This window comes from Colletotrichum fructicola (genome assembly GCF_000319635.2).
Source record: "Colletotrichum fructicola Nara gc5 chromosome Unknown KSG_Nara_v1_contig01, whole genome shotgun sequence".
In the NCBI taxonomy this organism is placed as follows: Eukaryota; Fungi; Ascomycota; class Sordariomycetes; order Glomerellales; family Glomerellaceae; genus Colletotrichum; species Colletotrichum fructicola.
In genome coordinates, this window is record NW_027094051.1 from 4861490 (window position 1) to 4888463 (window position 26974).

A 26974-nucleotide genomic window follows, 5' to 3' on the forward strand; every position below is an offset into this window, starting at 1 on the left:
ATCGCCTGCGCCTTCTGGAACGACACGCGCACGGGCCGCACCCACAAGTGGCCATCCCCTCTGCCCTAATTAAAACGACGCCGCCCCGCCCAAACTTTTCTCCAGCCTGTCCTTCTTTTTTTCGATCCATCACCCAACAACCCATCAACATCTACCGTAAGCACCAGATTACTGGGAGATATCGCCAAGATGTCGAAAATTACGGTCGCCAACGTCCGCGCTCAGGTCGGTGAGCTCCTCGAGTACTCCCTCGAGACCAAGAAGCGCAACTTCCTTGTCAGTATTCCCTCCCCGGGCGGCGTCGCAACATTTTTCGAATCGAGAAAACCCCAAGACTTGCGCGACGTCAATCGTCACCACAACCGCTAACCCCCCCATAGGAGACTGTCGAGCTCCAGATCGGCCTCAAGAACTATGACCCCCAGCGTGACAAGCGTTTCTCCGGAACCGTCCGCCTGCCCATCGTTCCCCGTCCCAACATGAGCATCTGCATTCTTGGTGACCAGCACGATATCGACCGTGCCAAGCACGGTGGCGTTGACGCCATGTCCGCCGACGATCTCAAGAAGCTCAACAAGAACAAGAAGCTGATCAAGAAGCTCGCTCGCAAGTACGACGCCTTCGTCGCTTCCGAGACTCTGATCAAGCAGATCCCCCGTCTCTTGGGTCCTGGTCTGTCCAAGGGTATGTCGCGTCTCCTCTCTTGCCACAATCGAACAGCAGCTAACCATTTCCTCACAGCCGGCAAGTTCCCCACCCCCGTCTCCCACTCCGACGACCTTACTGGCCGCATCAACGAGGTCAAGTCCACCATCAAGTTCCAGCTGAAGAAGGTTCTCTGCATGGGTGTCGCCGTCGGCAACGTTGGCATGACCCAGGAGGAGCTCGTTGGTAACATCATGTTGGCCATCAACTACCTCGTCTCCCTTCTGAAGAAGGGCTGGCAGAACGTCGGTAGCCTTACCATCAAGGCTACCATGTCTCCCCCCAAGCGCCTCTACTAAGCGCGTCGTTGGTTTTCTACGGCGTCTGTGCTAGAGTACCGCTGGGGCTGCGTCCTCGCGTGCTTGTGATGAGTGCATGAGGCACGCTGGCCTAGTAATGGGAAAGGACTACGGGCAATCATAGGAAGCTCTGCGCTCGGATCAGGAGCCGGCCAATATAACATCCTTTTCCGAACAAACACTTGTGGCACATTGTGAGAAACCGTGACTATGTGAATTATGTTTGATGTTACAGGGTTGCTTAACCCCATTTTGGGCTTGGCTGCTCAGAGCAGTTCATACAGGAGACATCCCTTCCTAGCTAACAGCCATGCCACACAACCGATCTGCCATTCGTTTCTGCGCTGAACGCAATATTTGAAGAATATTGCTTTGACCACCCCCAATCAGCAAGGTGCAACAGTCAGCCAAAGGCCTCTTAGCAAAGAATACCATGGACGTCGCAAAACTTCTCAGACACCGGGAGATTGGCGGCAGCGTCCTTGGCCGCCCTATCTGCCTCGCCGTTCCACTGGCGCGGGATTCTCCAGAACCGAACCTACATGCCCCTAGCCTTCAGCTGCTCAATCCTGAGCAGAAGCGTCTCCCACAGGTCACGATTCTTGACGCGGCCGCCAGTGCTCAAAAGCCAGTCCTTGCGCATCCATGCACGCACCCAGTCCGTGGCGCCCGTTGACGACGTAGGTCGAGTCCGTAGCGATGACAATACTTTTGAAGCCCTCACCGTACCATTCGCGGAACCGCAGTGCGGCGATGACGGCACGCAGTTCAGCGCGATTGCTGGTGTGTTGGTAAACCTCGCCACCCGGGCCCTGGTCCTCGAGGCGCAAAGAGATCACGCCGGACTCCTTCTCCGAATAAGTGGGCTTGAAGACGAATGCACAGCCGCCGCGGGCCTTTGCGGCGCCGTTGTCGAGGCAGGCTCCGTCCGTGTAAATGAGGGCCTCTGACTTGTTGTAGCGGTTTATGAAGCGGATTACATTTGGTATTGCCTTTGTGCTGACATTACCCTGTGGTTTCTTGTTGAGGTCGTAGTCTCCTCCGAATGGCCCTCCCCGGAGAGGCTTGGATTCAATGATGCCCTCCGCGGCGAAGTCGCGCTTACGTCCGTACTTGCTGTTGGCGACATCGTCGAAAGTGACATCACGGGGCAAGGCGTTGATACCGGTGCTGAAGAGCTCTTCGTCTGATGAGTCGTCCATCAAGCGGCCCTGGCGGAACTTGCGTTCCAGACGCTCGAGTTCGCCCTCTTCCTCGTCTTCGCCATGGCCATCTTCTACCTCATAGCTGAAATCGAGGCAGCAGCGTCCGCAAACGACTTGGTGATGAAGCGCGCAGACGGTGATGGTCCGCCCATTGGGCAGGTCGAGATAGTCGATGTCCGGTGGTGAAAACATGGCGTTACCCCGCTTGGCGTTGAGGAGGTTGTGATAGACACAAAGATGTTGATGAGGAGGTAGAATTTTTCTTTCTGACAGGGGGAAGTGGAGCTGTCGGGAAGTCTCGTTCTTGAAATCAATCAGCTCAGGGAGAACATTGACGTTGGCAGGGAGGATGTATTTGGCAAATCATCTGACGAGTCAAGCTGAGATTATATATGAGTGATGGTGCAAGGAGACGCGGACGGAAAAAAAAGGAAGGAATGATCTAGGGTCAGGTCAGTGAGGCAGGCGCAAGGAATCGGAAGTGGCGGCCTTCCGTATCTACCTTGCCTAGGCAGGGAAAGAAACAGCGACCAGGAAGAAGGAGAGGCAAGAGAAAGAAGAGAGCTGTGGCAGTAACGCCCGATACTGAAGCGACGCAGAAGGAGCAATATGTCCACGTTGTCATTCTGTCTCATCTCCGATTGAAGTAGCAATTTATCAGTCCCAAGCTTCCGCAAACAGCTGCTGCAAACGGGCACGTTGAACGGCCGGGCTTCCACCGTCCAACCCACGCGAAATCGATCACATCGTGATATGTGTGCAAGAAATAATTTGGGCAACGCTGGCGGAGTTTACTCCGAAGACCTGGTACTTTGGGCCCAATCCAATTGTGAGCTGCAGGGACCTGAAGACTACTTGCGTGTGTGCGCGTGTCGACAACATTGGAGAGCAAATAGCAACCTGCACCAAGCCACTGCCGGTTGATGTTATCCGGGCCAGCACCCTGAAGGTTCCCGCCTATTTAAATTAGAATTCAACGTGTAAAGCAACACTCACAGATTCTCGATCAGAATGTGTTCATCGTGTTTTGAACTGCACAACTTGTCTAGAGATAGACCTAGCGTCACCTGTCAACGTGCATCACCAATATGAGCGGCCAAATTGCCACAGAGACGCCACAAAACACAGTCTGCAGCATAGCCTTTCTCAAGCGCAAAGCGGACTTGACGCAGGAGGAGTTCTACCATCACTGGGAGAATGTCCACGGGCCTCTTGTCAGACCCTGGGCCGAGAAGCATGGCTTCATCTCCTACACCCAGGTAAACACGCCGCACTCCCGTTGAATACCTCGACTAAGAACGTCCACCATCACAGGTCCATGCCGCGCAGGCGATGAACAAAGGAGCAACACCTATAGGACCCGAGTCTCGCGATGCCAACTCTTTGGAGGGCTTCGACGGATGCGCCGTCTTCGAACTGCCCAGCTTCGAGGTGTTCACAGCCGCTTTCAAGGATGACTACTACCTCAACGTGATCGAACCCGACGAGAAGAACTTTATCGACAAGAAGGCCGGTGTGATGAGGTCCAGGGGCGATATGAGGAAGATCCTGTAGTGACAGATTTTGGTGGTGTATTCACCGAGTGCGCCAAGATCGACAGGATACGAAGCCGCATTCGAAGAATATGCGATGCGAAACGAAACTGAATGTCACTAAAGTCGGTGGTGGGTATCTATCTAACGTACTTGCTCATGAATCGCTTGTGGAAATCTGAGCGGAGGAGATCCTGTAATCGAGTTAGCAAAGCCGCACACATGCCAGTCCACACAACAAACTTACGTTGATGAACTCCTTGCCCTTCTTCTCCTCGGTGCCTCTCGCCTGGTTCTTGAAGACGACGTCGTCATCCCACCGTCGCTTCATGGCGAAGTCGGGCTTATTCAGCAGCGGGTTCCCTAGCGCAATGTCCCGCTCCCTTTCCTCCTCCTCCGCCTTGGCCCTCTCTCGCTCCTCGCGCTCCCTCTTCTCCGCCCTCTCGCGCCTGATCTTTTCCATCTCCCGCTGCAACTCTGCCTCCTCATCATCGCTGCCCTCGTCGCTGTCGCTATCATCATCCTCCTCTTCGTCTTCCGAATCGGCGTCTATATCTCGCGACTCTTCCAATATCCTCCGCCTCTTCGTCTCAAAGTCTTCCTCGCCATCTGCTTGTGATGCCGCCTCCAGAGCGCGCTTCACGCCACCGGCAGGCGCGTCGTCGTCGACAGCGGATGGGGGAGGAGCACCGCCGTTCTTCTTGGCGAAGTGAGCTGCCTCGGCGGCGAGGAGCTCGGCTCTGAGATCGCGGGGTTCGTCGTCGGCCTCGCCGCCCTGACCGGCCTGGCGGAACTTGAGCTGCGTGTGCGCCGGAAGGAGGCGTTGATGGTAGGCCGGACCGCGCAAGGCTTCTTTGCCTCGTGCCTAAATTTATTTGTCAGTATTCAAAAGAAAGAGCGAATGGAAAGGTTGAGCGTACCGGATCGAAGGTGGGACGGTGAGCGGTGGTCATTTTGGAATGCTGTGTCGAGATGTAGAAGTCGTGTTGATGATTGAAGTTGGCTAAACTGGGTCGCAAAAGGGACCTTCTCCAGATGCACTGCTGCACGCGCAGGTGGCTGACAGGCCCAGGTTCAGCTGCAGGGGTACTGTGAGCTAAAGCATCCACCGCCCGGCAGAATTTTTGCAGGCGCCCCACTAATACGATTGACCTCAGTAAACACTTCCAGTAACTCCAGAGTGGCTCTCAGTCTGAACTGTGAGAATTGGCCCTTTACCGCAAGAGTCCAACCGCCAAAATGCCCAGAGAAGCCGAGCCATCAGCAAATGAGAAGGCCTTCGTCACACAAGCTCTCAAGGAGAACTTGAGGCTTGACAGCCGCGAATTCGACCAATACCGAAAAGTTCAACTCACTTTCGGTGATGAGTATGGAGTGGCCAATGTAGAGCTGGGCAAGACGACGTACGGAAATGGTCAACTCTTGAGAAGCAAAGAACGGCATGTGCTAACCAATCTCACAGAATCCTCGTCAAAGTCTCAGCAGAAGTCACAGTCCCCTACGCAGACCGCCCATTTGAGGGCATATTCCAAATCGTCACTGAGCTGAGCCCCATGGCGTCGCCGGCCTTTGAGGTCAACCGCCCGACCGAAGCCGAGGTCCTGCTCTCACGCCTGCTCGAGAAGACGATCCGCCGGTCCGGCGCCCTCGACACCGAGTCGCTGTGTCTCGTTGCCGGCCAGAAGGTCTGGTCCGTCCGCGCCGACGTCCACGTACTTTCCCACGACGGCAACCTCACCGATGCGGCCTGTCTCGGCGTCATCGCCGCCCTGCGTCACTTCCGCAAGCCCGACACCAGCAACGAGGGTGAGGCCCTCACCATCTTCACCCCGGCAGAGCGCGAACCGGTGCCCCTGAGCTGGCTGCACAGCCCCTTCTGCGTCACCTTCAGCTTCTACGGCGACGAGGGTGAGATCACCCTCATCGACGCTAACTGGCTCGAGGAGCAGCTGCGGGCGAGCAGCCTGACGGTCAGCTTGAACAAGCACGGAGAGATTAGCCAGATTTCCAAACTCGGAGGGACGCCCGTGGAGGCGGTGACGCTGCTGCACTGCGGCAACGTGGCGCTGCAAAAGGCCAAGGATTTCTCGTCGCTGGTGGACGAGAAGCTTGCGGACGACGCCAAGCGGAGGGACAAGGGCGGTCTCATCTCGGAGCTGTTGTCTGCGGAGAATGACAGAGTAGTGGACGCATAGATTTGTCATGCCTGACGTAGAAGAAAAATTGTAAAATGATACCCAGCCATATACGCTCTCTCTGGAACCATCAAATATTGGTAGTGAACATCTTCTCCCGTAGGGTACTCGTCCTCCTCTTGGGGCCAAACTCCAGAAACGCCGCTCTAATGATTTGTGAAACATCATTGCCTCGTGAACCGAAACGAACATTCCCCGTACGCAGCATCACCGCATCACCGGCGGCCTCGACTCCTTGTTCCACTTCACTCGCGACCTCACCCACTCCACCGCCTCCTTCACGCCCGTCCCCGTCAGCGCACTCACGGGCAGCACCCTCGAGTCGCGGATGCTGCTCGCCTTCTCGCCCTCAAACACCTTCTTCACCAGCCCCTCCTTGATCCTGACGACCTCGACGCAGTCCTCCCGATCCTGCTTGTTGGCCAGCACCAGCACCGGCACGCCCTCCGTCTCGGAGTGTTGCAGCACGTCCTCCAGCACCAGGCGGCACTCCTCCAGACGCCCCGAGCTGTCGTGCTCCAGGTTCCCGTCGCCGATATCAGTCGAGTCGATGATGAAGACGATGGCGTGCGCGGAGGCGTAGTAGCTCTGCCACAGCCGGCGCAGCGAGTGCTGGCCGCCGACGTCCCAGATCTTGAGGTACATGTCCGGCAGGGTGATGGTCGAGACATTCTGGCCGACGGTCGGGACGGTCTTGAGCTTCGGGTCTGGGTGCGAGGGCAGGAAGAACGACTTGACCTGCTCGTGGAAGGTGGTCTTGCCGGCGTTGTCGAGGCCGAGGAGGATGACGGAGTATTCTGCGCAAAGGAAGCGGGTTAGCGAGAGCCGGCCAGACGACGTGTCGTTTCAAGTGCGCGAACCTTCTTTACTGGTGGCCAGGAGGTAGAGGCCCTTTGCGAGGTGGTACATGGTGGGCAGCGGTCGCTTGCGGACAAGCTCGTCGCGCGGTCGTGGGCTGGCGGGGCGGCGTGGCAGGTTATCGGCGACGGAGGCTTCGTTGGCGGCGCAGGGAGGGATGGGGACGATGGAGGTGAGGTGGATGGTGCTTACCGTCCACGACGGGACGGGAGCTGGCGCTGGAGCTTGGTTGTTCTTCGGCGCTGACACGCTGTCCGTAGCGCCGTCGGTGGGGGCAGTGCAGGGGTTTCAGGGGACTTTGCGTTGGCGGCTCTTCAGCCCTATGCCGCCGTCATGCGTGAGAACCCGGAGAGTCGACTGATCTAAATCTCCGCATGTTCTGATCGACGGATGCTTGTTCGAAGCTTCAACTACAGTTCTCTGCATCGTTGTTGAAAGTTTGGCCTGTATGTCAGGTCTTGTTTCTTGAGCGGCTGATTTCTGCATGCCAGATAGCCACCGTTGATTGCTCTTCACTTCAGCCAACTTTCTTGCCCGTGCCGTCGTCTTCGCCGTCTACACCCCGCCTCCTGGACCTGACCTATCTCAAAATGTCACCATAAGAGAGCATTCACAGTACATCTCACCATATAGGTGTCATTTCGTCACACATACACTTTCACGTCTATTCATCCAGTTCTATCCATCGTCTATGCTCGCTACAACCCCGCCGGCGCCCGAATCACACCCTCACATCTTGGGGATGGTGGTTGCGTATCCCTCAATCACCGCAGTCATCAAACGGTTGGCAATGGCCGTGGGGGGAGGCAGACGGAGGCTGCCCTCCTTGTATCCCTCGGGTGCCGCCTCTCCCAGGCCGCTCACGCCGGTCTTGAGCGCTTCCCTCACAGTCTCAAAAGGGAACCATTGGGCGTCCTCGAGCTCAGGGTCGTTTCCAAGGTCAATGGTCTCGCCGTCAGGAAGAGCCTGGGCGATGGCTCCAATCATCAAGCTGGCAGGGTACGGCCACGGCTGGCTCGAGTGGATGACGACTCTGCCAACCCTCACACCACTCTCCTCCAAAACCTCGCGGCGGACAGACTCCTCGATGGACTCGCCCGGCTCGATGAAGCCCGCGAGGGTGCTGTACCAGTGGGGAGGCCACCTCTTCTGGCGACCAAGGAGCACCTTCTGGCCGTCGGCAGAGACGACAGCGGCGATCATGGTCGGGTCTGTCCTGGGGAAGCTGATGTTGGAGACACCGCCGCGCGTGGGGCATTCGGGCCTGTCAAGCGCAGCCCCGGTTCCAGCAAGATCCGTGGGAGGACACAGGCGCTTGTAGCCAGTGTTTCCCGACAGGGTGGTTTGCCCACAGCCCGCGCAGAACTTGTTGCGGGAGTTCCAGTCAGCAAGCGACCTGGCCTGGGCGTAGATGCCGGCTGGTGTGCGTTAGCATATGGAGATTGTGTTGGTTCTCACGATGACCTACCAGCATCCGGCTCGAGAGTAATATGCCTGGTACCCTGGAGGAAGCTGTTGCCCTTGGCAGACTGAGCCTCGATGAGCTGGTTGGCAGCCTCTGCGTACGGGCCTTTAGGGGTCACGTCAACGGCGAACCAAGGACGGCCCTGGAGACCCTTGTACTCAAACGGGACCTTGGCGCCCTCCTCCAAGCCGAGGAAGATGATGAGCGGGCGGGAGACGGAGGAGTCGTAGTTCTTGATAAGGTCCTCCTCGGAAGGCCCAAAAGGGTCCTCCGAGGTCACAGACTTGACATCGTCAAAAGACACGAATGCGAGTTTTGAGGGGGCGCTGGTCAAAGGGCTGAGGTCCTTGAGGAGCATGAAGTTGGTCTCCTTGGCCTGGAACGCGGATCTGATAAAGGTGTGGTCGGTCCGCAGCCAGCCAACACGGTTCAGGGCGCTGCCGGCGAAGTAGTTGACGGTCTCCCGTCCGAATTTCCGGGACAGCATCGAGTCGGGGTGGTCGACGGGTGCAGGGAGATTGGGGATCTGAGAACCCATGCCGAGGTTGGTTGGGCAGCGGTGAAGCTATCGCGGGATTTCCGGGTGCGTGTGTGACAGTTGTCGCCGATGCAGGAGACAATGTGAGTGGCTTGAGCTCTCGGGACCAAGATAAGTGATTATGGCTGGAGCCTGTCAAGCAATCACTTGGAGTGTTCCTGGAGTGTTCCTGGAAATGCAAATATTCAAGACGTGTAGTGGCGGCGGGCTGTCCCGGCTGATTAATCAGATGTAAGAGACACGGATGGCGGGGACGCAATGCGATGGAGCCGTGACGGTGAATCACGACTCGCCGCCTGAGCTCCGATAAATGGAGCTTCCGGAGATCCCCTGTGGGCGCAGAGCAGCCGTGCGGGAGCAGGCCATCGACTGGTCATTACCTGCCCGCCCTAGGCAGGTAGGCAGGTAGGCAGGTAGGTAGGTACCCGGAGTTGTCGCGGCATCGGCCTGACACCCGCCAGCGATGGACGCCAACACTGCCCGACACATCAGGTCCAACTCTGTTGCGAGAAGCCAGACATATTGCGAGCCTTTATCCAGTGGAGGAGACCCCGGGATGAGCTGGTGACAGAGGGACGGCGCTCCAATGGCAGCCCGCGACAAGTCAGATGTCAAGTGAGATGAGGTGCTTAAGCTTATCTCCACTCCGACTTGGCCCCCGAAATCGCCCAGAAAATCGAGGTCCGGTGGATTGGGGGATCTTGCCGAGGCGAAAATTCCGATTTCTTAGTCATCGTTCACCGCCCACCGCCCAGGGCGTTCCCGGTCCAGCACTGGAGGACGAGCTGAGCACTAAATTCCTGCACAGCAGCACCTGGCAAAAGTGGGTGTTTCAGCGCGTCTTAGCGTCTCTTCCCCCGCATTTTGGCGACCCTTTCCGGCGACAGTGGGCAATAGCGGTGACGTCGTGGCACCTCGCTAAGCTGCAGCTGGCGAAATACCTGCTGGCGCACGTGTCCGCCGATGGCGCGAGCGAGCGCCGAAGCGGAAGTGGGAGCAGCTTTCCAATTTTTCGACTCATTTTCGCAATTGTCTTGTCCATGGAAAAGTCTTTCCACTCGACATCGCCAGGATTTGTAGGAGGACACCCCTTTTTTGCTATTTCCGTTCCTAATGTCGAGTCGGCAATTTCTTTACTAGACTAATTGATCACTTCCCTTCCTTCCCCAGGATCTTTTCTTCTTCTCCTTTGTTTCCTCATATCGTTGTCTCCTTTGTGGTACCACTTTGTCGCATCACGCCTCCGACCTGCGCATCACCATGGCTCCCCCTACCGAGCCTCTCAACCTCGATGTTGAGGCCATTTCTGGCATTTGCGGGTAAGTTTGAAAACGCCCACCTCCAAAATTTCCAGTCTCTGACCTGATTGCGTCTAGCTCCATCTCAATTGCGTGCTGGGTTGTGGTCTTCTCCCCCCAGATCCTCGAAAATTTCCGTCGCGGCAGTGCCGACGGTCTGTCGCTGCAGTTCATCATTGTCTGGCTGGCTGGCGATGTCTTCAACATCCTGGGCGCCGTCCTTCAGGGCGTTCTCCCGACCATGGTGAGTCACGGCCCATGCATGCCTCAAGCATCGATGACCCTGGCTAACGCTATGACTCCTTGCCCAGATCATCCTCGCCATCTACTACACGATTGCCGACATGGTTCTGCTGGGACAATGCTTCTACTACCGCGGCTTCACCTGGAAGGACGAGGTGGTTCCCCCGACCCCGAAGCCGCGCAACCGCACCGGCGAGCCGAACGAGCGGACCGGCCTCCTGCCCGCGTCGGCCATCGAGCGTGAGCGCCGAGGCTCCGACTGGTCCCATCTCTCCCCTGCCGTGCCAATGCGCCCCGAATCCGCGCCCGCTCCCCCGCCGAGGCCCTCGACCGTTCTGCAGGCGATTGCCTGGAACACCACCGCCATCATCATGGTTTGCGCCGCCGGCGTCCTCGGCTGGTTCCTCAGCCGCGGGTACTCCGACAAGGAGCCCGACCACAGCAACAGCGACGAAGATTCCCTGGAGTTCAACACCCTCGGCCAGATCTTTGGCTGGCTCTGCGCCGTCCTGTACCTCGGCTCTCGCCTGCCGCAGCTCCTTCTCAACTACCGCCGCAAGTCCACCGAGGGCGTCAGCATGCTCTTCTTCCTCTTTGCCTGCCTCGGCAACCTGACCTACGTGCTGAGCATCTTTGCCTTTGAGCCCCACTGCAAGAACGAGTGCTCCCCGTCCGAGGCGAACCGCATCTATGGCCGCTACATGCTGGTCAACCTCAGCTGGCTGGCCGGCAGCTTGGGCACCCTGTTCCTCGACATGGGCATCTTTGCGCAGTACTTCATGTACCGCACCGACGGCGAGCTCAGCGACATTGAAGAGGAAGATGACGAGAGCATCGACGAGGATCGCTGGGACCAGCGACCGCTCCTCGCGCGTGGTGACTCGTCATACCCCTAGACGAGGCACATCCCTGATATTTAATTGTTTTTAGAGTATTGCATATACGGAAGTAATTTTGGCGCATTTTGAAAAGGAAAAGGGGGCAATCGTTTTACAAAAGAAGTCTTGCATTGTGGGGTTACAATCGGCGCAACAAAAATGGTCATCACATCTGGAAAATAAAACGGGACAGGTCCGCAGAGGTAGATCATTTGACATAGATCATCTGATGACTGCTCTAGAAAAGAATCGAATTCAGCTTGCATACTCATTCACCTATCCCTTCTACAACCACCCGATTCTCTTCCAGAAGAAGCTCGCTCCGCCCATGAGAGCAGTCACGCCCGTGAAGATGATCAAGGTGCCGTACCCGCTGCCGTACCCATGTGCCAACTCGCCCTTCCACGGGGAACCGCTGATCAAGGCCTCGCTCAGCGGTCCCGAGATGACGTTGCCGATGCCACGCCCGGCAGCCAACATGCCAAAGACCATGCTCGAGTCGACGCCGCGCTCCTTTTCACGTTCGTGATCGGTGACCTGCTTCATAATGCCGGGCCACGCCGACGTATACGCGCCAGCAAAGAGCCCGTACACGACGCAGAAGAGGTACAGCACGCCCAGGCTGGACGAGAAGCCCCAGATGAGGAACGTGCCGAGCGCGGCGCCCACGCTGGCGAGCATGATGCACGACGGGGCCGAGAAGCGGTCGACGAGCGAGCCCATGCCGATGCAGCCGAACACGGAGGCGACGTTGACGAGGAGCAGCGTCAGCGCGGACGGGAAGGCCGAGGCGCCGAGCGAGCTCTGGGCGTACATGGGCAGGTAGATGCCCGGGAGGAAGAAGCCCAGCGCCTCGACGATGTTGGCGAGCTGGTGCAGCACGAAGGGGCGGCTCAGCATGAACTTGAGGTTCTTAAAGGGCGCGGCGTGAATGGGCGAGAGCGACATCTGCGAGACGGGCAGGCGCGGCTTGATGAAGAAGGCGAGGGGCGCGGTGAGGCCGAAGAGGACGCCGGACCAGATGCGCAGCGTCGTGCGGAAGCCAACGGTGCCGAGGAGGTACTCCAGCAGGAGGGGGATGATGACGCCGCCGAGGCCGGTGCCGGACCACATGACGCCGTAGGCGAAGCCCTTGCGGCGGACGAACCACTGGTCCATGTAGAGGATGCAGGGCAGGTAGGCGATGGAGCCGCCGACGGCGTAGAAGATGCCCTGAGTCACAATGAGGTGGGGCACGGTCTGGGAGAAGGAGGACATGGCGAGGGCGATGCACATGATGAAGAGGCCCACGATGGGTGCGTGGCGGCTCTGGTGGGGGAAGAGGCGGAGGAGGCCGATTACGAGGAAGCCCGAGAGGTACATGATTCCCTGGGGAGGTTAGTGTCTGGGGCATTCGGGGCTCGTCGGATTCATACCATGGCGCAGGTGCCGATGACGGCGATGTTTGGTTGCCCGGCGAAGGGGGCGTTGGTGGAATAGTAGTTTTGGAAGACACCAAAGGCGAAGGGGAAGCCCCATACGAGCACCTCGATGGCGAAGCACGCGGCAAGGAAAAGCCACGCCTGCTTGCCGCCGTCGACGGGAGGGAGCGAATCAAATTCCTGGCTGGAGCGGTGGTTGTCCTGGACATTGTCGTCGACGCCGGAGCCAGACTCGGGGCTCTCTGCGGCGTACGGATCCCGAAGAGGCGGGGTCGCGGCCGGAAGAGGTGCCGTCAGGTCCGGGTCAGCCCCGGCGCGGAGGTGTCTCAGCTCGGTTTCTGAGGTTGACATTGCTTCCGACTCTTCAGGCGGCGTTGCTTGCAAAGACTTTGTTGTCAATTGACAATCTGAAGAAGTGCTGCAGAGTTGATCGGGAGCCGTTCCGGTGGGAGTTTTAAAGTCTGAAGGGTTGCAGAGGTAGCGGGGATCGGCTCGGATTGGGTGCCCACTCTGCGCCCTCCGCTTGACGGCTGTTGATCCCTGGGGTTCAGCCAACCGAGGGCGCGCGCTAATCCCACTGCATCAGATTTTAGGGGTCTTGTTGGTGCTAAGGGTGCATGCAGCCAAGATTTTCAGGTCGGATTCCTCTGGTCGCTCTTTTCTCTCTCTAGAAGGTTTGTTCGAATTGCATGTAAGCAGTGTCGCCGGTGCACCTGACCGGAGACATCGCCGAGTCTACCGGGTCCGACTCCGGTTTCGGACCCACTCGGTCCGTGGCATGCGGCACCGGCCTACCTTACCTATTGCAGCAGCACGCACGAGACGCTCGCGGAGCTGAAGTCTGGTGCAGGCATAACTTATTCAAAATGCCGCCTGTCGCATGCCTCTTCACGTGGGCGATCGGCCAGTCTTGATTTGACCCGACTTGCTCAACTTGTGCAAGTCCTGGCAATCTACATACGACGTCTGGCAAGCAAGTTTGAAAAGTGAGATCTTACAATCTCGATACTATTCTAGCTCGAACTTCATCAAACCGCATCATTCTCAACCTCGACTTCATTGGATCCTCCATCTGAAGTCGGCGGTTTCGAATTGAATCCTTCCCTTAACCCCGACGAAAGCCGCTCGAACTCCAAACACGTCGCTTCCAAGTCGAGCAACAGATTGTCTCTCTTGAATCGCCCACCAAGGGCTGAAGAATATTCTGGGCGCCGCAACCCTGCAGCCCGTAATACCACGTCAGATCGCCCATCATTGTAAGCGGCGATCGCTCGGATTCGGGCCCAGAAGAAGGAAAAAAGAACCCGTCCATAACCCGATCATTGGTTGGCAGAACGAGTCAGCCCATGGCGGGTTACTGGGATCTCTTTACTTTAACTGCCACCGAACAGCACCCTTTCTTAGCATATCCGTCAAACAAGTGTGCCGCGTCACTATTAGCATGTAAATGAACGTAGACTAGTAAGCCTCAAAATAGCCCGTTAGTCGCATTCCTACAAACCCCTCCTGCAGCCAACATCAACCGTCTCATCTTCCACTCTCACTGTCGCATGAATCCATTCAGGACAGGCACTGAAAGGCATCTTCGTCCCAAGAGGTGATGTCAAGGCAGGAACAGACTTTTCCTTCCGACGCAACCTTCCCACCGTCTGTCACTACTCAGTGCCGACCGCATGCCCGCGTTTGGCGTCACCCCTCGCTGAGGTCATTCCCCCCCACCACGTACACCACCCCAAGGATCCCCCACCATCCACGACAGCAGGCACACCACGAGGACAGGCGAAGGAGCCTTGTCTCGCACCGCCGCCCACGACTCGATGAAGGGATATCCCGAGCTCGCGTCACGCTGCCAGCCGCTTCACCTTCCTATCCCACGGTGAACAGCCCTCGGCTGGCGGCCGAACAGCTTCTGTGGTAGTCCTCAAACCCGCAGCAAACATCGGAACGCGCAGCACGACCTGCAAGTGCCGCCTGATGCAAGCCCGGTCCATCCTTGCAGCTTTTCCTTTGAAATCCGTGTATTCACACAACGGATGTCGTACCAACACCCCGGTCTTGCACTCTTTTTCGGACCACTCGTCTGGCTCGGATTAAGTTGCCCTGAGCTTTAATTCTCTTTTTCCAGGCCAAGGCTTTCTTCCAGCTGTAGCCAGTCTGCCTTCCGTTATGCAGATGGGGGCCCAGAGAGACCCCCGGACCTGGCGAGGGCGGCGCGCGGCGCGCGGTCCACGGTTTCTGATTGTTCTACGGCCTGGTCTTCGAATCTTCTGCTCATTAATAAAAAGGATTTCCCGCACGTCCTCGTGTTTGGTCTGAGGTTTTCTCTTCCTTTTTTTCTTGTTGTGCCTGAACCTTCGATCCGTGTTTCCAACGTTACATCGACACCTTTGGTTTCGAAGCTGAAAGAATTCCCGGTCTTCTTCTGTCTGAGTCGACGCGACGACATACAATATCCGGTGTTTCCCATCCATCGAAGAATTTGACAACTCGAGGACGAATTTGTCTCACTCTGTGTAATACGTAATTTTCAAAATGTCGGGTCCGGTCGAGTACAACCAGATGCCAAGGGAGCCTGCGCCGGCGATGATTGTGGAGCCGAACCATTCCGAACAACCCGTGAGTTCCGCCGTCACCCACGATTTTCGGTCTCTGGACTCGAATGAGCAGCTCTTCGCTCCGTAACTGAGATGCTAAGCAATTCCACACTGACGGTTTGTACCAGCGCTTGGTAGAGCCCATGAAGATGGAACAGTCAACGTCCCTACGAGGCGGTAAAGCAGACGGCGGAGTAAGCAAAGCCCTCCAGCTCCCAACCCATGATTCTCCTCATCAACTTCCCCAAACTTGACCACGTCTTGTAAAAGTCCTGTCGTTTTCGCAAAACCACATCGACGCCCTCAAGTCGCGCGTAGGTTCGGGGAGGCTGATGCTCGAGACTCACCATTGGAATTTTCAACAGCTAACAAACAACTCTCACCTGCTGCAGGCCATCTGCTGCGGTATCTGCGCTGGCCTCTGCTGCTTCGAATGCCTCGAGTGTTGCTGCTGCTGCTGTTAGTCGACTCCAGCGGCGGCCCGATCAGATGTGACAACGAGGCACCGACCGGCTGCTCCTCACTCTTCACTCTTGTAGATCGAATATGCGAGTCGGCGTCGAAGAACACGAAACGACCGCTCTTGAAACCCCGATCCGCGCAAGCGGCGGGCGACTCGTGTGAGCACTTATGAATTTCACGGACGGAAAGGGACGGGCGCATTTGCACATATACCAAGGCCATGAGTTTTTTCATGAGCCACCAAGATCATGTATAAATCTTTAGAACAGTTTCTAAACAATTGTATTTGGGTATTTCAAGCTTTCTTCGCGGCGCGCATCATCCACGGCTGCCCGCTCGGCTTCTTGTGTCTTCTCGAACCTCGGCGCGGAGGCGGTGGTAGTACACGGCGTCTATCCTGTCAAACGCATGCTTGACTCTAAGTGAGGAGACTCTCGTCTAGGTCGTTTGTCTATCGCCATCTTTTGTTTGCATCGTGACATCGTAACTTCTTACAACTTGGCGCGGGGCTCCTCGGGACTGATGTCGGTGTTAGTCTTCGGAAACGAATGTGTAGATATGAATGAGGACGGGGAACTTACGCAGCAATCTTCTCAGTCGCCTTCATGATAGCACCACCGAGCGTCGGGTTGACCTTGGAGAACATCTCGTAGGTGCGCGAGCGGACCTCGGGGATGGCGCCAGCAAGAGCGCCAGAGATGTTCTTGACAAAGTTCTCCTGCTGGCCGGGTGTGCGGCCGAGGACATTCCAGAGACCGTTGGCCTGCTCGTAGTCCTGGTCGGTGATGGGGCCGAAGAGATCCTCGACGACCTTGCCGGCCCACTGCTCGTGAGGGCTGGCGGCCTTGACGGGTGCGTAGTTGAGAGGGCGGAAAGTGGAGGGGTAGTTCTGAATGCGGTTAACATAAGTAGCATGGGGAACTGGTGATAGATTTGAACTCACGGGGTTAGCACCGTAGTTGCCGTTGACAGCCATGACACCGTCTCTCTGGAAGGGGTTGAAGGAGTTCAGGGGCTGGTTGACGGGAATCTGTTGGTAGTTGACACCAAGACGGTGACGATGGGTATCGGGGTAAGAGAAGAGACGGCCCTGAAGGACGGGGTCGGCTGAGGGCTCAACACCGGGAACCAGGTGAGAGGGAGAGAAGGCGACCTGCTCAATCTCGGCGAAGTAGTTCTCAGGGTTCTTGTTGAGGGTGAGCTTGCCGAAGGGCCTCAAAGGAACCTCGCTCTGAGGCCAGACCTTTGTCAGGTCAAAGACGTTCCACTTGAACTTCTCGGCCTGTTCGGGGGTAAGAGTCTGGACGTAGACTGTCCAGCTAGGGTGGTCGCCCTTCTGGATGGACTCAAAGAGGTCCTGGGTGTGCCAGTCGGGATTCTCGGACGCCATCGTGCCAGCCTCCTCGTTGGTGAAAGTCTTGTTTCCTTGGTCGGTCTTCAAGTGAATCTGGACGTAAACGAAAGAGCCATCGGGCTTGGTCCACTTGTGCGTGTGGCCGGAATAACCGTTCATGTGTCTGTAAGAGTAAGGAGTTCCACGATCAGAGAACAAATGCATCAATTGATGGACGCATTCCGCATGGGAGGACCAATAATCGAACTACATTTAACGTTAAAAAGCGTTATTTCAAGTCCGGAATCAATTGCTTACCATCTGGTTAAGTTAGCGAAGTCGTGATGCGAGTTGTGGTGTTGAGACTTACCATGGTGGCATCCTTCAGGTTAGTTTGCGGGTGGCGCTTCTGGGTGTGAATGAAAACCTAAAAATGGTAAGAACAATGCCGGAAGGACCAATCCATCAATTTCAATTACCGGGAAAAGACTCGGGTCGCGGAGGAAGAAGATGGGAGTGTTGTTGTAGACCCAGTCCCAGTTGCCCTCCTCGGTGTAGAACTTGATGGCGAAACCGCGGGGATCGCGCGCAGAGTCGGCGGAACCCTTCTCTCCACCGACGGTAGAGAAACGGACGACGGCCTTGGTCTTCTTGCCGACCTGGTTGAGCATGTTGATCGAGGTGATGTCGCTGATGTCGTGAGTGACCTCGAACTGTTGTCGCATGTCAGTGTCTCGCCTTCAGAGACCGCCTGCTGTTCCGCCATACCTCGCCATAAGCACCGGCACCCTTGGCGTGCACGACACGCTCGGGAATGCGCTCGCGGTCAAAGTGAGCAAGCAGGTCGATCAGGTGGAAGTCCTGGAGCAGGAGAGGTCCGTTGGGACCGGGACGCTGCCAATGCTGGGGGTTCTGGACCGGCGCGCCATTGGAGGTGGTGTAAGTCGGCTTCTCGTTGTACCGGTAGGTGGAAGGGGGCTTCTCGTCGGATCCCATTGTGTCGGCTGTCTCTCGGATCGAGGATGAGACTATGGGGGTTCGGATGTGGGAGGGCGGGTTGGAGGGTTACACTGCTAGAGTGTTGTTGCTTAGCTGCTTGAGTCCAAGTTGGATATCAAGAAACAGAAGCGGCAATTGGCAATTCAGATCAAAAGAAGATCAAAGAGGATCTCCAGGGGTCCAGCGGGAGGGAACGGGAAACATAAATACTTTCAAAGGCTGCGCGCAGAGAAAAAGAAATGCCCCCGGGCAATCCATCCAGCTAGCGATGGGGCCCTCACCTCGGCCCCTCCCCATCACTCTCCCCCCATTTCTTTCGGGTTTTGGGGACCTTCTCCCACTCAGGGCGCTCAAGTTACGAAGCAGGAGCCAGGGCACGACATGCGTCGACCGGCAGGGATGCCATCAGATTTGAGAAGCTCCGGCACGACACGGCCAATGGAATGTCACATAAATGCAAGCTTGGGGTGTTGAGATCCACACGAAGCTCCATTTCGAGGTTTCCTAGCGCTCTTCAACCCCCTTGTCGCTCCACCCGTGGCTTTCGCTGAGTTGTGTCTAAACGATTCAGCAGCAAGACGGTCGGCTATCTTTCAGTCTGTTTTTCAACATGATGTAGAACTCAACCTCGGCTCACCTCTTGCCCGCCGAGCAACGTCTTTAGACGCACGTAGCCGCGTCTCTTGCGTTAAAGAGCTCACAGGCAACGCTGTGCCGTCGGGAGACACCAGCACATCCGGCAAGGGTCAGCAGTGATATATGCTTGTGAGACGGGACATGCGCTCATCCTCGGCTCACACACGTCGCCTGGCCCCTCCGACAACGGCATGGTCCCACAGCAACCTGCCAAGTTGTCTTCTGCTGCCGGGTACACCAGTCATGTCCCGGTGCTGCTGACCTCCCCAGATGTTGCGGGGGAGACGCTCTGCACCGGGACGGTTGTCGTCAAGTTGGAGAGGTTCCAGCCTCTTGAGCGATGCGGAGAAAACTCGCTGAGACGGACGACAGCCAACATGGATTTAGCCGGTACAGCATGTTGCCTGTGACCAACGAGTTTGGTCCTACGGATCCATCAGACCACCCGTATGCACCTCGACGGTTAGGCTAGCTTTGCGCCTGTCCAGAAATTCCGACTAGACGTCTGAAGAGGAAAAGATGTTGCAAGTCGAGCAGCGCGCCAATCGGCTGTGCGCGACGAGGTTCATGCCTGTATGCCTCCAGACTACGCTTGACATTCAAACACCACCGGCCTTTGGATGAACCACGCAGACGACATCCAATGCGAGTGAGTCTCTCTCCATTGCCCGACAAGTCAACCGTCCTTCATGCTATGTGCGAATTTCTGTTTCTGCTCCAGACCCGAGCCAGAGACAGCGGGATTCCCACATCGTGTATTTTACCTAAATCGGGAAAAATGCAGGAGAGTAAATGACATCATTGGCCAAAGACAGGCATGCCTCGCCGGGAAGCGTCCTATCGCGATGGCCTTCCCTGTCCACGGAGTGGAGCGGGAGACGGCAATCCTGCGCACACCGCCGAGCTCGCGACATGTCTGGGTGGCTCACCACGCAGCAGAGTCGCGTCCAGCCTCGACGTTTTCCCATTGCCGGAAAGGGAGAAAGTGGCAGCTCGCGCTCTCACATGATCGGCCTTCGGTTCGCATTCCGCTACGGCCGGCTGGCGTTCCGACCGCTGCTGCGCCGAGATCGCCGAGAATTTGGCTCGCATCTCGGTGATATCCCGGAGGTCTCCGGACTTTGGCACCCAACCTTTGATGTGCGGCTTTTGCATCGATGGAAGATTCAGGTGCGAAGCGTAAAGCGAAACCAAAGTTAAAACTCCAACGGGCCCGAAAGACTCAAGTTATCAAGACTGAGCATATCGGGAGAACCCGACTTTTAAATGAAGAGATGGCTTGTTCCGGGGGCACTCCACCATTGTTGGTGGAGGAGCCACGGAATGGGTCGGTCGAACGCGGAAAGATGCCGAGCCCTGTATGTGTGGCGTTCCGAAGCTGCCTGTCAGCCAAGAGGTACCAAACATGGAGAAGCTCAATACGTTAGAATCTCTAATTATTGTGAATTGCTGCCTATTGTCCCTCTTGCTTGTTGACTCGGGGAACGCTAGCTACATCTCCCTCGCATATGAGAGCCTTCCGCGGCGAAGAAATCACAGGTAGAGGGCCTGTGGATGCAGCGTTTGTTGCCAAAGATCAGTTTCACGTTTGTCAAAGTCACCGTGTTTTCACTCCTTTTGCGGAAGTCTTCCTCTTCAACTGGAGCACAGGAGTTGGCAGATCAACTAGTATCTATCATCGATGACTACCATTTCCTCTGCCTGTCTTTATCCGCCCATCTTGTACCTCGTTCTCTGCATCAATTTTGCTTCTGCCACGCTCCTGAGAAACTGTCAGGCAGAAGCTGGCTGTTTCCGAGGTTGACGTTCACCGCGCAGCAACGGCTGTGGCCCAAGACAGAGATTCGCCAAAGAGATCAGTCAGAGTCAGGCGGGCTAGGAACCTCATTCTTCGTTGTTCAGCTTCAGCTTCAGCTTGGAGGCGGTCGTGTATTTCCTGAATCCGGGCGTTGTGCATCTGGCTCATCGTCATGGTTGTCTTGCAGAACATTAGTTGGGTGACATGCAAAGTCGAGGTCATGCGTACACGCAATTTCTTGCTGGTCTCACGATCGATAGCACTCTGGTCGCCGCGAGCCCGCTCCAGAACAACCTTGGCGTCGGCAAGAACCTCCTTCAGCTGAGCTCGCTGACCAGCCGTGAGATCTTTGGTGAGGATAGCCTCGTAAATGTCCACGGACTAGGCTCCAGGAGACGACGGACGAGTTCAGAGATGTCCCTATATCCTTTAATGGAGACCGACAAAGCTAACACGTCCCTCGGAGTTGCTTCAAAGGACGATTACCACAAAGCTTGTAACCAATGCTACTGGCGGTCTCTTGGACTTTCTAAAAAGCTTTCCATTTTGCCTTCGCATCCTATCGTGAGGGCCTCTCTCTATCTTTCGTGCATGTTGCATTCTGTTCGAACAGGCCTTCGAACTGAGAGTGATCAGAGATGTCCCACCAACCCTGCGTCAGTCAGTCAGTCAGTCAAGAGGATCTGGAAATGAGAGATACTGTCGTTGGGCCCTAACGTCACCCCACAGGACGGTCATTTTTGCCGCAGACAACACGGCGAGCTTGAAGATTATTACTCGCGGAATGACAGAAAATGCCGCGCAACGCTCTGCAGACAACCGGTGACAGATCCGCATTGCGTCCCCTGAGTGGACAGGGTCGATATTGGATCTGGCAATCCATGGGTTCTGGGGACGACGCAGCCCACGGCCCCGGAAGGTCGATTGCAGTAGTTGGTTTTGCATTTTCAACATCAGGCAATGAACCAAGCCTATCGGTTACTTCTCACAAGTCCCGACCTGCCTCCCCTCTTGGCAAACTTGGCTCTGGGGTGCCACGGGCAGGCTTCGTCCTTCAAGATCATGCTTGTCGGGAACAACTGTCCAACGGCACTACCCCAGATGATGAGCATGATACAAGGATTAGGACAAGCTTGAGTTGACACGAGGTGGGCAGGTGGAATTCGGCAAACATGGCAAACTCTCCGTGCCGGAGGAGGAACGTCACACCCGCATCCGACCCGGCTCCGATGTGTACGTTGAAGGGAAGTTATCTGAGCAAACATGAGTGCATCACATTTAGCTAAAGGGGTGAATCACGGCAAAGGCTGACTGAGAATAAAAGAGGTCATACTGAAGACCACTTCGAGGGTTTCTTGCAGTGTTTTGTAGACTTCGTTTACTATCACAGCGCCTTCAGCTTTGTGCAGCTCTGGACTCCTAAAATGCTTCTCATCACAGCTCTTATCAGCGCTTCATTCTTCCTACCAGCAGCGGCAGCACCAGGAGCCGAGCTTCTGCCCGCTTCCCAGATCACCGAACGCCAGGACGACGAGAAATGTGAGGAGGGACTCAAGCCGTGCATGAGGGGATGCATCGCCAAGACCGAGATATGTTGCGCCGACCCTGAGAGGGACGAGCCTTGGAGCTGCAAAGTGGGCGAGATTTGCGGCACCTCTCCTAAATTCGGTTGCTCGAAACCCAGAACGCCCACGGCGTCTTTGACCCTTTCAGCCACTGCGACCTCCGCCTTGAGCCCCGGCGATCCCGACCTCGACCCGTCTCTCACTGTCTCAAGCCCGTTCTACCCAACGGAGACGACATCAAATGGGAGAAACGAGATGCCGGGATCGACCTCTGTGGCTTCGTCACCAACCCGCCAGACGTGCTCCTTTGAGATGGCGGCCGTCGGACTGTACGCCAGCTCTAGTACCAACACACCGGAGGAGGGATGCCCGGGTGCTCTTACATCTGCTGCCGACTACGGCGCCTCGGGGGCGGCTGTCAGAGTCGAGTCCTTGTTCATTATGGCGGCGATGGGAGCTGCAGCAGTCGCATTGGTGGGTGGCCTGGCTTGAGTTGTGTAGTGTGGTAAGGACGGTACACGTCAGAGTGGAGGATGGAAAAGAAAGACATGACGGATTATGAAATTGGGAGAGTCTTGCTAGCCAGGCAGTATTAGTTGGCTATCCGGGCAGCGTCTACCACACGCGTGTAATCCGTATATCCTACCGAGACCCCCTAGTTTCCTTATGCTCAAGCGACTACGTTTCCTACATACTCACTTTGGTCGTCGCTATCGTCGCCGCTATCGTCATCACTATCGCTATCATTGCTGTTGTCCTTGTTACTTCTAATCGCCTATGTTCTCGTCGTCGCCTACTGTTATCGTCTGTCGTCGTCTACCGTCGTCTACCATCGTCGTTATTACTAATGGATCCCTTCCACTACCTTCCAAGTTGCCTCCATTCTATGGCGTAGCCACTGCATCCGCCGCGGTCCTTCTGTTATGAGAAGTTGACCGGAAGAGAAGCCGCTTGGTTAAGTGCAGCTCGAGGTTATTGCCTCGCCGAAAGCGACAAGGAGGGGGGATTAAAAATGATACGGGGTAGGAGGGTGACGGGATCGACCGTGAAGGTCGGGTTGAAGCGCATTTCGAGAGGTACTTGCCCTCGGCCACGACTTAAACCCAGCCAACGGGCAAGTGCTTCACAGTCTCAACTTCCATCATGCAGGCGTGACCAGTCGTTGTGTTTGCCTTCCACCGCCCGAAGCGTCCTCGGAGGTCTTCCTTATAAGCCCATGTTAACGTCAGTCATCTGCTCATCTTCCCATCTTCATCCCGACAACTTCTTGGCTACATCAAATCCAGTACAAGATATAACGTCCCACCATACCGGCATTGCAGGCAGGCATAGCAAACGCAGAAAACATGGCCAACCAACCTCCAAGGCTCCGAAGTGCTATCATGCACAGAGTCCACCCTAACCAAGTCCCGACGACGAATTACGGAAGAGCTGATTACAGTTCGGAAGACATCGAACAGTGTTAGTTTCCACATCCCGACGTCGTCAACAGATGCTTACCAGGCATACAGGGGCGGCCGCATTGCATTTTCACCACTCCAGTTTTCGACAAGAAGCGAGAAACCTGGCCGTTGATCTTATCCAAGCCTGCACCGATGTTTTGCAGCGCGGCGTGTCCGACAACATGAGCCGAGCTCGCGCCCAAGCATTGCAAGTCAAAGCCAACGAATTCTTGCGACGACTGAATCGCAACGAAGGGTGGATGGCGCAAGAGAAGCAGCAAGCTATGTGAGCGTTGCCCTCTGCAGTGAATCTTATACGTACTAATGATTTCAGCAACACTGGCATGCCACCCGCCTATATGACAATGAGCGCGAAGCACAAAGCAAAGATAGAAATCAACTATCTTCATCGAGTCATTCAAGCGGACCAGGCTTACCTTGCTTCGGGAGGCCCAGGAGTCATCGGTGTCAATACAGGTCTTCAAGGTCCCCAAGGTCCGCAAGGTCCGCAAGGTCTCCAAGGCCCCAAAGGACGCAGAGGCCGCAGAGGACGCCCAGGCAGAGACCTCACAGACCCCAGAGGTCCTGGGGGCGGGAACGATGGAAAACCCTGGAGACGATGGAGGCAACGGAGGCAATGGTGGAGGTGGCGGTCACGATGAAGGCAACGACGACGCCAACGACGACGTCAATGACGGGGGCAACGACGACGATGGCAACGATGACGATGACAACGACGACGATGGCAACGACGAGGGCGACGACGAGGGCGACGACGAGGACGACGATGGAGGCAATGATGGGGGCAATGATGAGGGCTCCGGAGACGATAGAGACGATGGAGGCGATGGAGGCAATGGAGGCAACGGTGTCAGTGGTGGGGGCAACACCACAAGCAAAGCCAACGGCAAGGCCACACCCAAAGCCAAAGGAAGCACCACAGCCACAAGACTCACCAGAAGCGCCACCAGAAACGACACCAGAAACAACCCCCAGGGGCCCAACAAACGGCGGAGGCTTGTTGGACACTTCAGCAGCGAGAGCGACGTCGATTTTCTTCCTAGACTGTCAACAGGCAACCAAAAACAGTCGTCGTCAAGTGTCTTGAGAGGCAGCTCCGTGCCGGCGATGGATACGCAGGATTTGGACCTGATGATTCAGAATGCGATGTTGTCTGACCAACCGGATTTCAACATGTTCGATGGCGGTCAACCCGTACCCACCACCATGGCGGGAAAACTATGATGGAATCATCTCTTTGGGCTTGAAGAGTAATGGGTGCTGTTGAGAGGGAGCCGATGCAATCGTCTGCACGGCATGACATAGATATCAGACAGAACGCTTCGGCAGAGACCGGCAGGATCAGAACAGAACCAGGGACGCAGTACGACGTCCCCGTGCTGGTATTAGAACGTATAAATAAAAACAACGAACCGACTCGAACTGTCTTCATATTTTCCCCGCCTCTGGCCCTCTGATCGCCTCGTGAAATTTGTCTGCGCGACACCTTCATACGACAGTCCGTCCAAGACGCTTGTGACGAGTGAAAACGGCCGTTGAGTGTGCCTTCTCGCTCTGCCTACGCCGTCCCAAAAAGCAGAAACGCCGATAGTTCAAGGTGAGCGTGAGGCTTCGGAGTCACACCTTGTGTGTTCATTGCTCGCAAACGTACAACATACTACAATGCGTAGGTCTACCCAACCCAGCGGGGCTTGTATTATAAATCATGAGGGGGCGTTAGGCATGGGGGTGTTGGAGAGCTTGTTCAACAGCGTCCAAGGGTCGAGGCCAGACCTCTATGACTCTTGATTGACGGTTTGCTACGAGGAGTTAGTCCATATCGGGCGAAAGAGCACCCGTGGTTATATCAACCACGGCGGTGCTGAGGGGTGACAACGTACGACAAGCCAATCCATGCCCTCTGTCACACCGCTGCCATCGACGGCTGAGCATGCCATGATGCTCCAGTTGCGGTCGCGCAGCTCGCCCAGTCGCAGGGCCTCCGAGATCTCGCCCGCACCCTTGGCGCCTGGCTGGTCCTGCTTGTTGGCAAACACGAGCAGGGCCGCGTCCTTGAGCTCCTCCTCGTTGAGCATGGCGCCCAGCTCCTCAGCGGCGGTCTGCAGACGCTCGATATCGGTCGAGTCGACGACGAAGATGACGGCGGCCGTGTTGGCGTAGTAACACCGCCAGTACGGACGGATGCTAGTCTGACCGCCTAGATCCTACAGGCGCACGCATGCCATGTCAGCCTCGACGTTCGGTCTGTGCCAGAAATTCAAAGGGTTCCTCTCGCATACCCAGACGTTGAAATTGAGGTTCTTATATGTGACGGACTCGACGTTGAATCCTATCGTGGGGATCGTGGTGACCACCTCGCCAATCTAAACAAGCATAAAGTTAGTGCCGAGCTTCTTTCCCCATGCGCGCGCGCATGTGAATGGGCTGTCATGAGCTCACCTTCAGCCTGTACAACAGTGTCGTCTTTCCTGCGTTATCCTGTGCAAGTCGTCCGCGGTTTGTCAGCCTTGCATCTCTTGCGTTTCGGAGGTCGCTGGCTCCAGGGGTGCCGAGCAGCATCAGCAGCGGCGCGGGTGCGGTGCATGCATACCAAGCCCAGGATCAATATCCGGATCTCCTTCTTCGACCACAAGAGGCCGGACAGCCATGACATGCTCGCGCCCATCTTGACGGTTTGTTGGATGTGTGTGTGTCGTTACTTCGTCGGTTGCTGGGGTTGATGTTGCGTTTCGCCGCTGCGACTGCAGAATGTCGCAGTCTTCAAAAAGGTGTGCGGTTGGCCTCGGGTCGTGGTAGGAGAGGTAGGTAGGTAGGCAAGGCGAGGCTTGACAAGCTAAAAGGTGGCTTATTTCTTCCGATCCAGGGGGGCGACAAGTAACAAGACGGTCGTCCGGGTTATGTACAAAGAAGCAGGAAACAACGACAACCTGAAAGGACAACTCAGGCACACACACTCCCTCTTCCGGTTTGGTTTCGGCGTCCGTCGTTCGTTTCGTCGTCTCGTCAAGTAATAGGCAGCAAAAACTTGTTTCTGGTTTCTTTGCAACTCCGCGGCTTTGAGAGGTGGGAGACCAAGGACCGTTGCAAAAGAATCTCGATGGCCCCTGAAGGTACGGAAAGGGCCCCCTAATTGACAGTTTTTAAGACATGCCCTGCATGGATGGTTAATTCTGGGCGTTCCAACGGGTCCGCGGGCCTGCCACTTCTGGGATCGTCGGCCGCTCGAGCCTATCGGCACGTCAGGGATTATCACATAAGCCGAATTCTGTTGACGCTGCTGCCTGAGGCAAGAAGAATTGACCTTGCACCTGTCGAGAAAGCGTCACTGCAATCCTTATCTAATCGAGCTGCAGCCGCTGAGGCTGAGGGGCGCACGCAAGCCTCAAGTCGTGCAGTGACTCCTTCCGAAAAAGCGTGACCGTCTCCACCCGCTGCCCTCCCCGCCAATCAGGGTATTTGCGGGCTCGCCTAACCTAGTGCCTTCTCA

At 56.3% G+C, this 26974-nt stretch overlaps 14 protein-coding genes across 14 annotated transcripts; 7 read left to right on the forward strand and 7 right to left on the reverse strand.

Annotated features, from left to right (window-relative positions):
• Window positions 1-189: 189 nt before the first annotated feature.
• On the forward strand, window positions 190-1004 carry crp-74 (60S ribosomal protein uL1; the record flags this gene model as incomplete). Its single annotated transcript, XM_032034401.1, has 3 exons — window positions 190-276; window positions 381-684; window positions 742-1004. The coding sequence occupies 3 exons, from the start codon at window positions 190-192 to the stop codon at window positions 1002-1004; spliced, it is 654 nt and encodes a 217-aa protein (XP_031886485.1).
• A 593-nt stretch (window positions 1005-1597) lies between these two features.
• On the reverse strand, window positions 1598-2401 carry rnhA-3 (Ribonuclease H; the record flags this gene model as incomplete). Its single annotated transcript, XM_032034402.1, has 1 exon — window positions 1598-2401. The coding sequence occupies one exon, from the start codon at window positions 2399-2401 to the stop codon at window positions 1598-1600; it is 804 nt and encodes a 267-aa protein (XP_031886484.1).
• An 896-nt stretch (window positions 2402-3297) lies between these two features.
• aurZ-0 (Dehydratase aurZ) lies at window positions 3298-3763 on the forward strand (the record flags this gene model as incomplete). Its single annotated transcript, XM_032034403.1, has 2 exons — window positions 3298-3468; window positions 3524-3763. The coding sequence occupies 2 exons, from the start codon at window positions 3298-3300 to the stop codon at window positions 3761-3763; spliced, it is 411 nt and encodes a 136-aa protein (XP_031886483.1).
• Window positions 3764-3881: 118 nt separating this feature from the next.
• Window positions 3882-4694, reverse strand: cwc15 (Pre-mRNA-splicing factor cwc15; the record flags this gene model as incomplete). The annotated part of the gene is made up of 3 exons (XM_032034404.1): window positions 3882-3935; window positions 3989-4606; window positions 4662-4694. 3 exons carry the CDS (start codon window positions 4692-4694, stop codon window positions 3882-3884), a joined length of 705 nt encoding a protein of 234 aa, XP_031886482.1.
• A 286-nt stretch (window positions 4695-4980) lies between these two features.
• On the forward strand, window positions 4981-5936 carry rrp45 (Exosome complex component rrp45; the record flags this gene model as incomplete). The annotated part of the gene is made up of 2 exons (XM_032034405.1): window positions 4981-5144; window positions 5204-5936. The coding sequence occupies 2 exons, from the start codon at window positions 4981-4983 to the stop codon at window positions 5934-5936; spliced, it is 897 nt and encodes a 298-aa protein (XP_031886342.1).
• A 207-nt stretch (window positions 5937-6143) lies between these two features.
• ARL3 (ADP-ribosylation factor-like protein 3) lies at window positions 6144-8797 on the reverse strand (the record flags this gene model as incomplete). Its single annotated transcript, XM_032034408.2, has 4 exons — window positions 6144-6733; window positions 6797-7044; window positions 7528-8212; window positions 8263-8797. The coding sequence occupies 4 exons, from the start codon at window positions 8795-8797 to the stop codon at window positions 6144-6146; spliced, it is 2058 nt and encodes a 685-aa protein (XP_031886378.2).
• A 1260-nt stretch (window positions 8798-10057) lies between these two features.
• Window positions 10058-11234, forward strand: CGGC5_v001370 (putative vacuolar amino acid transporter YPQ3; the record flags this gene model as incomplete). The annotated part of the gene is made up of 3 exons (XM_032034409.1): window positions 10058-10116; window positions 10174-10339; window positions 10407-11234. 3 exons carry the CDS (start codon window positions 10058-10060, stop codon window positions 11232-11234), a joined length of 1053 nt encoding a protein of 350 aa, XP_031886379.1.
• A 267-nt stretch (window positions 11235-11501) lies between these two features.
• On the reverse strand, window positions 11502-12988 carry asaE-7 (MFS transporter asaE; the record flags this gene model as incomplete). The annotated part of the gene is made up of 2 exons (XM_032034410.1): window positions 11502-12584; window positions 12632-12988. The coding sequence occupies 2 exons, from the start codon at window positions 12986-12988 to the stop codon at window positions 11502-11504; spliced, it is 1440 nt and encodes a 479-aa protein (XP_031886380.1).
• A 2181-nt stretch (window positions 12989-15169) lies between these two features.
• On the forward strand, window positions 15170-15695 carry CGGC5_v001372 (uncharacterized protein; the record flags this gene model as incomplete). Its single annotated transcript, XM_032034411.2, has 3 exons — window positions 15170-15253; window positions 15360-15425; window positions 15624-15695. The coding sequence occupies 3 exons, from the start codon at window positions 15170-15172 to the stop codon at window positions 15693-15695; spliced, it is 222 nt and encodes a 73-aa protein (XP_031886381.2).
• Window positions 15696-16184: 489 nt separating this feature from the next.
• On the reverse strand, window positions 16185-17206 carry cta1 (Catalase; the record flags this gene model as incomplete). Its single annotated transcript, XM_032034412.2, has 3 exons — window positions 16185-16212; window positions 16275-16582; window positions 16637-17206. The coding sequence occupies 3 exons, from the start codon at window positions 17204-17206 to the stop codon at window positions 16185-16187; spliced, it is 906 nt and encodes a 301-aa protein (XP_031886382.2).
• Window positions 17207-17315: 109 nt separating this feature from the next.
• On the reverse strand, window positions 17316-18022 carry CAT1 (Peroxisomal catalase; the record flags this gene model as incomplete). The annotated part of the gene is made up of 4 exons (XM_066150824.1): window positions 17333-17347; window positions 17397-17453; window positions 17506-17739; window positions 17795-18022. The coding sequence occupies 4 exons, from the start codon at window positions 18020-18022 to the stop codon at window positions 17333-17335; spliced, it is 534 nt and encodes a 177-aa protein (XP_066009971.1).
• Window positions 18023-21883: 3861 nt separating this feature from the next.
• On the forward strand, window positions 21884-22516 carry CGGC5_v001375 (uncharacterized protein; the record flags this gene model as incomplete). The annotated part of the gene is made up of 1 exon (XM_032034413.1): window positions 21884-22516. The coding sequence occupies one exon, from the start codon at window positions 21884-21886 to the stop codon at window positions 22514-22516; it is 633 nt and encodes a 210-aa protein (XP_031886517.1).
• A 1132-nt stretch (window positions 22517-23648) lies between these two features.
• Window positions 23649-24711, forward strand: CGGC5_v001376 (uncharacterized protein; the record flags this gene model as incomplete). Its single annotated transcript, XM_032034414.1, has 3 exons — window positions 23649-23752; window positions 23801-23879; window positions 23944-24711. 3 exons carry the CDS (start codon window positions 23649-23651, stop codon window positions 24709-24711), a joined length of 951 nt encoding a protein of 316 aa, XP_031886518.1.
• Window positions 24712-25262: 551 nt separating this feature from the next.
• On the reverse strand, window positions 25263-26152 carry ARL1 (ADP-ribosylation factor-like protein 1; the record flags this gene model as incomplete). The annotated part of the gene is made up of 5 exons (XM_032034415.1): window positions 25263-25286; window positions 25368-25691; window positions 25767-25850; window positions 25927-25965; window positions 26078-26152. The coding sequence occupies 5 exons, from the start codon at window positions 26150-26152 to the stop codon at window positions 25263-25265; spliced, it is 546 nt and encodes a 181-aa protein (XP_031886519.1).
• Between the last annotated feature and the right edge of the window lie 822 nt (window positions 26153-26974).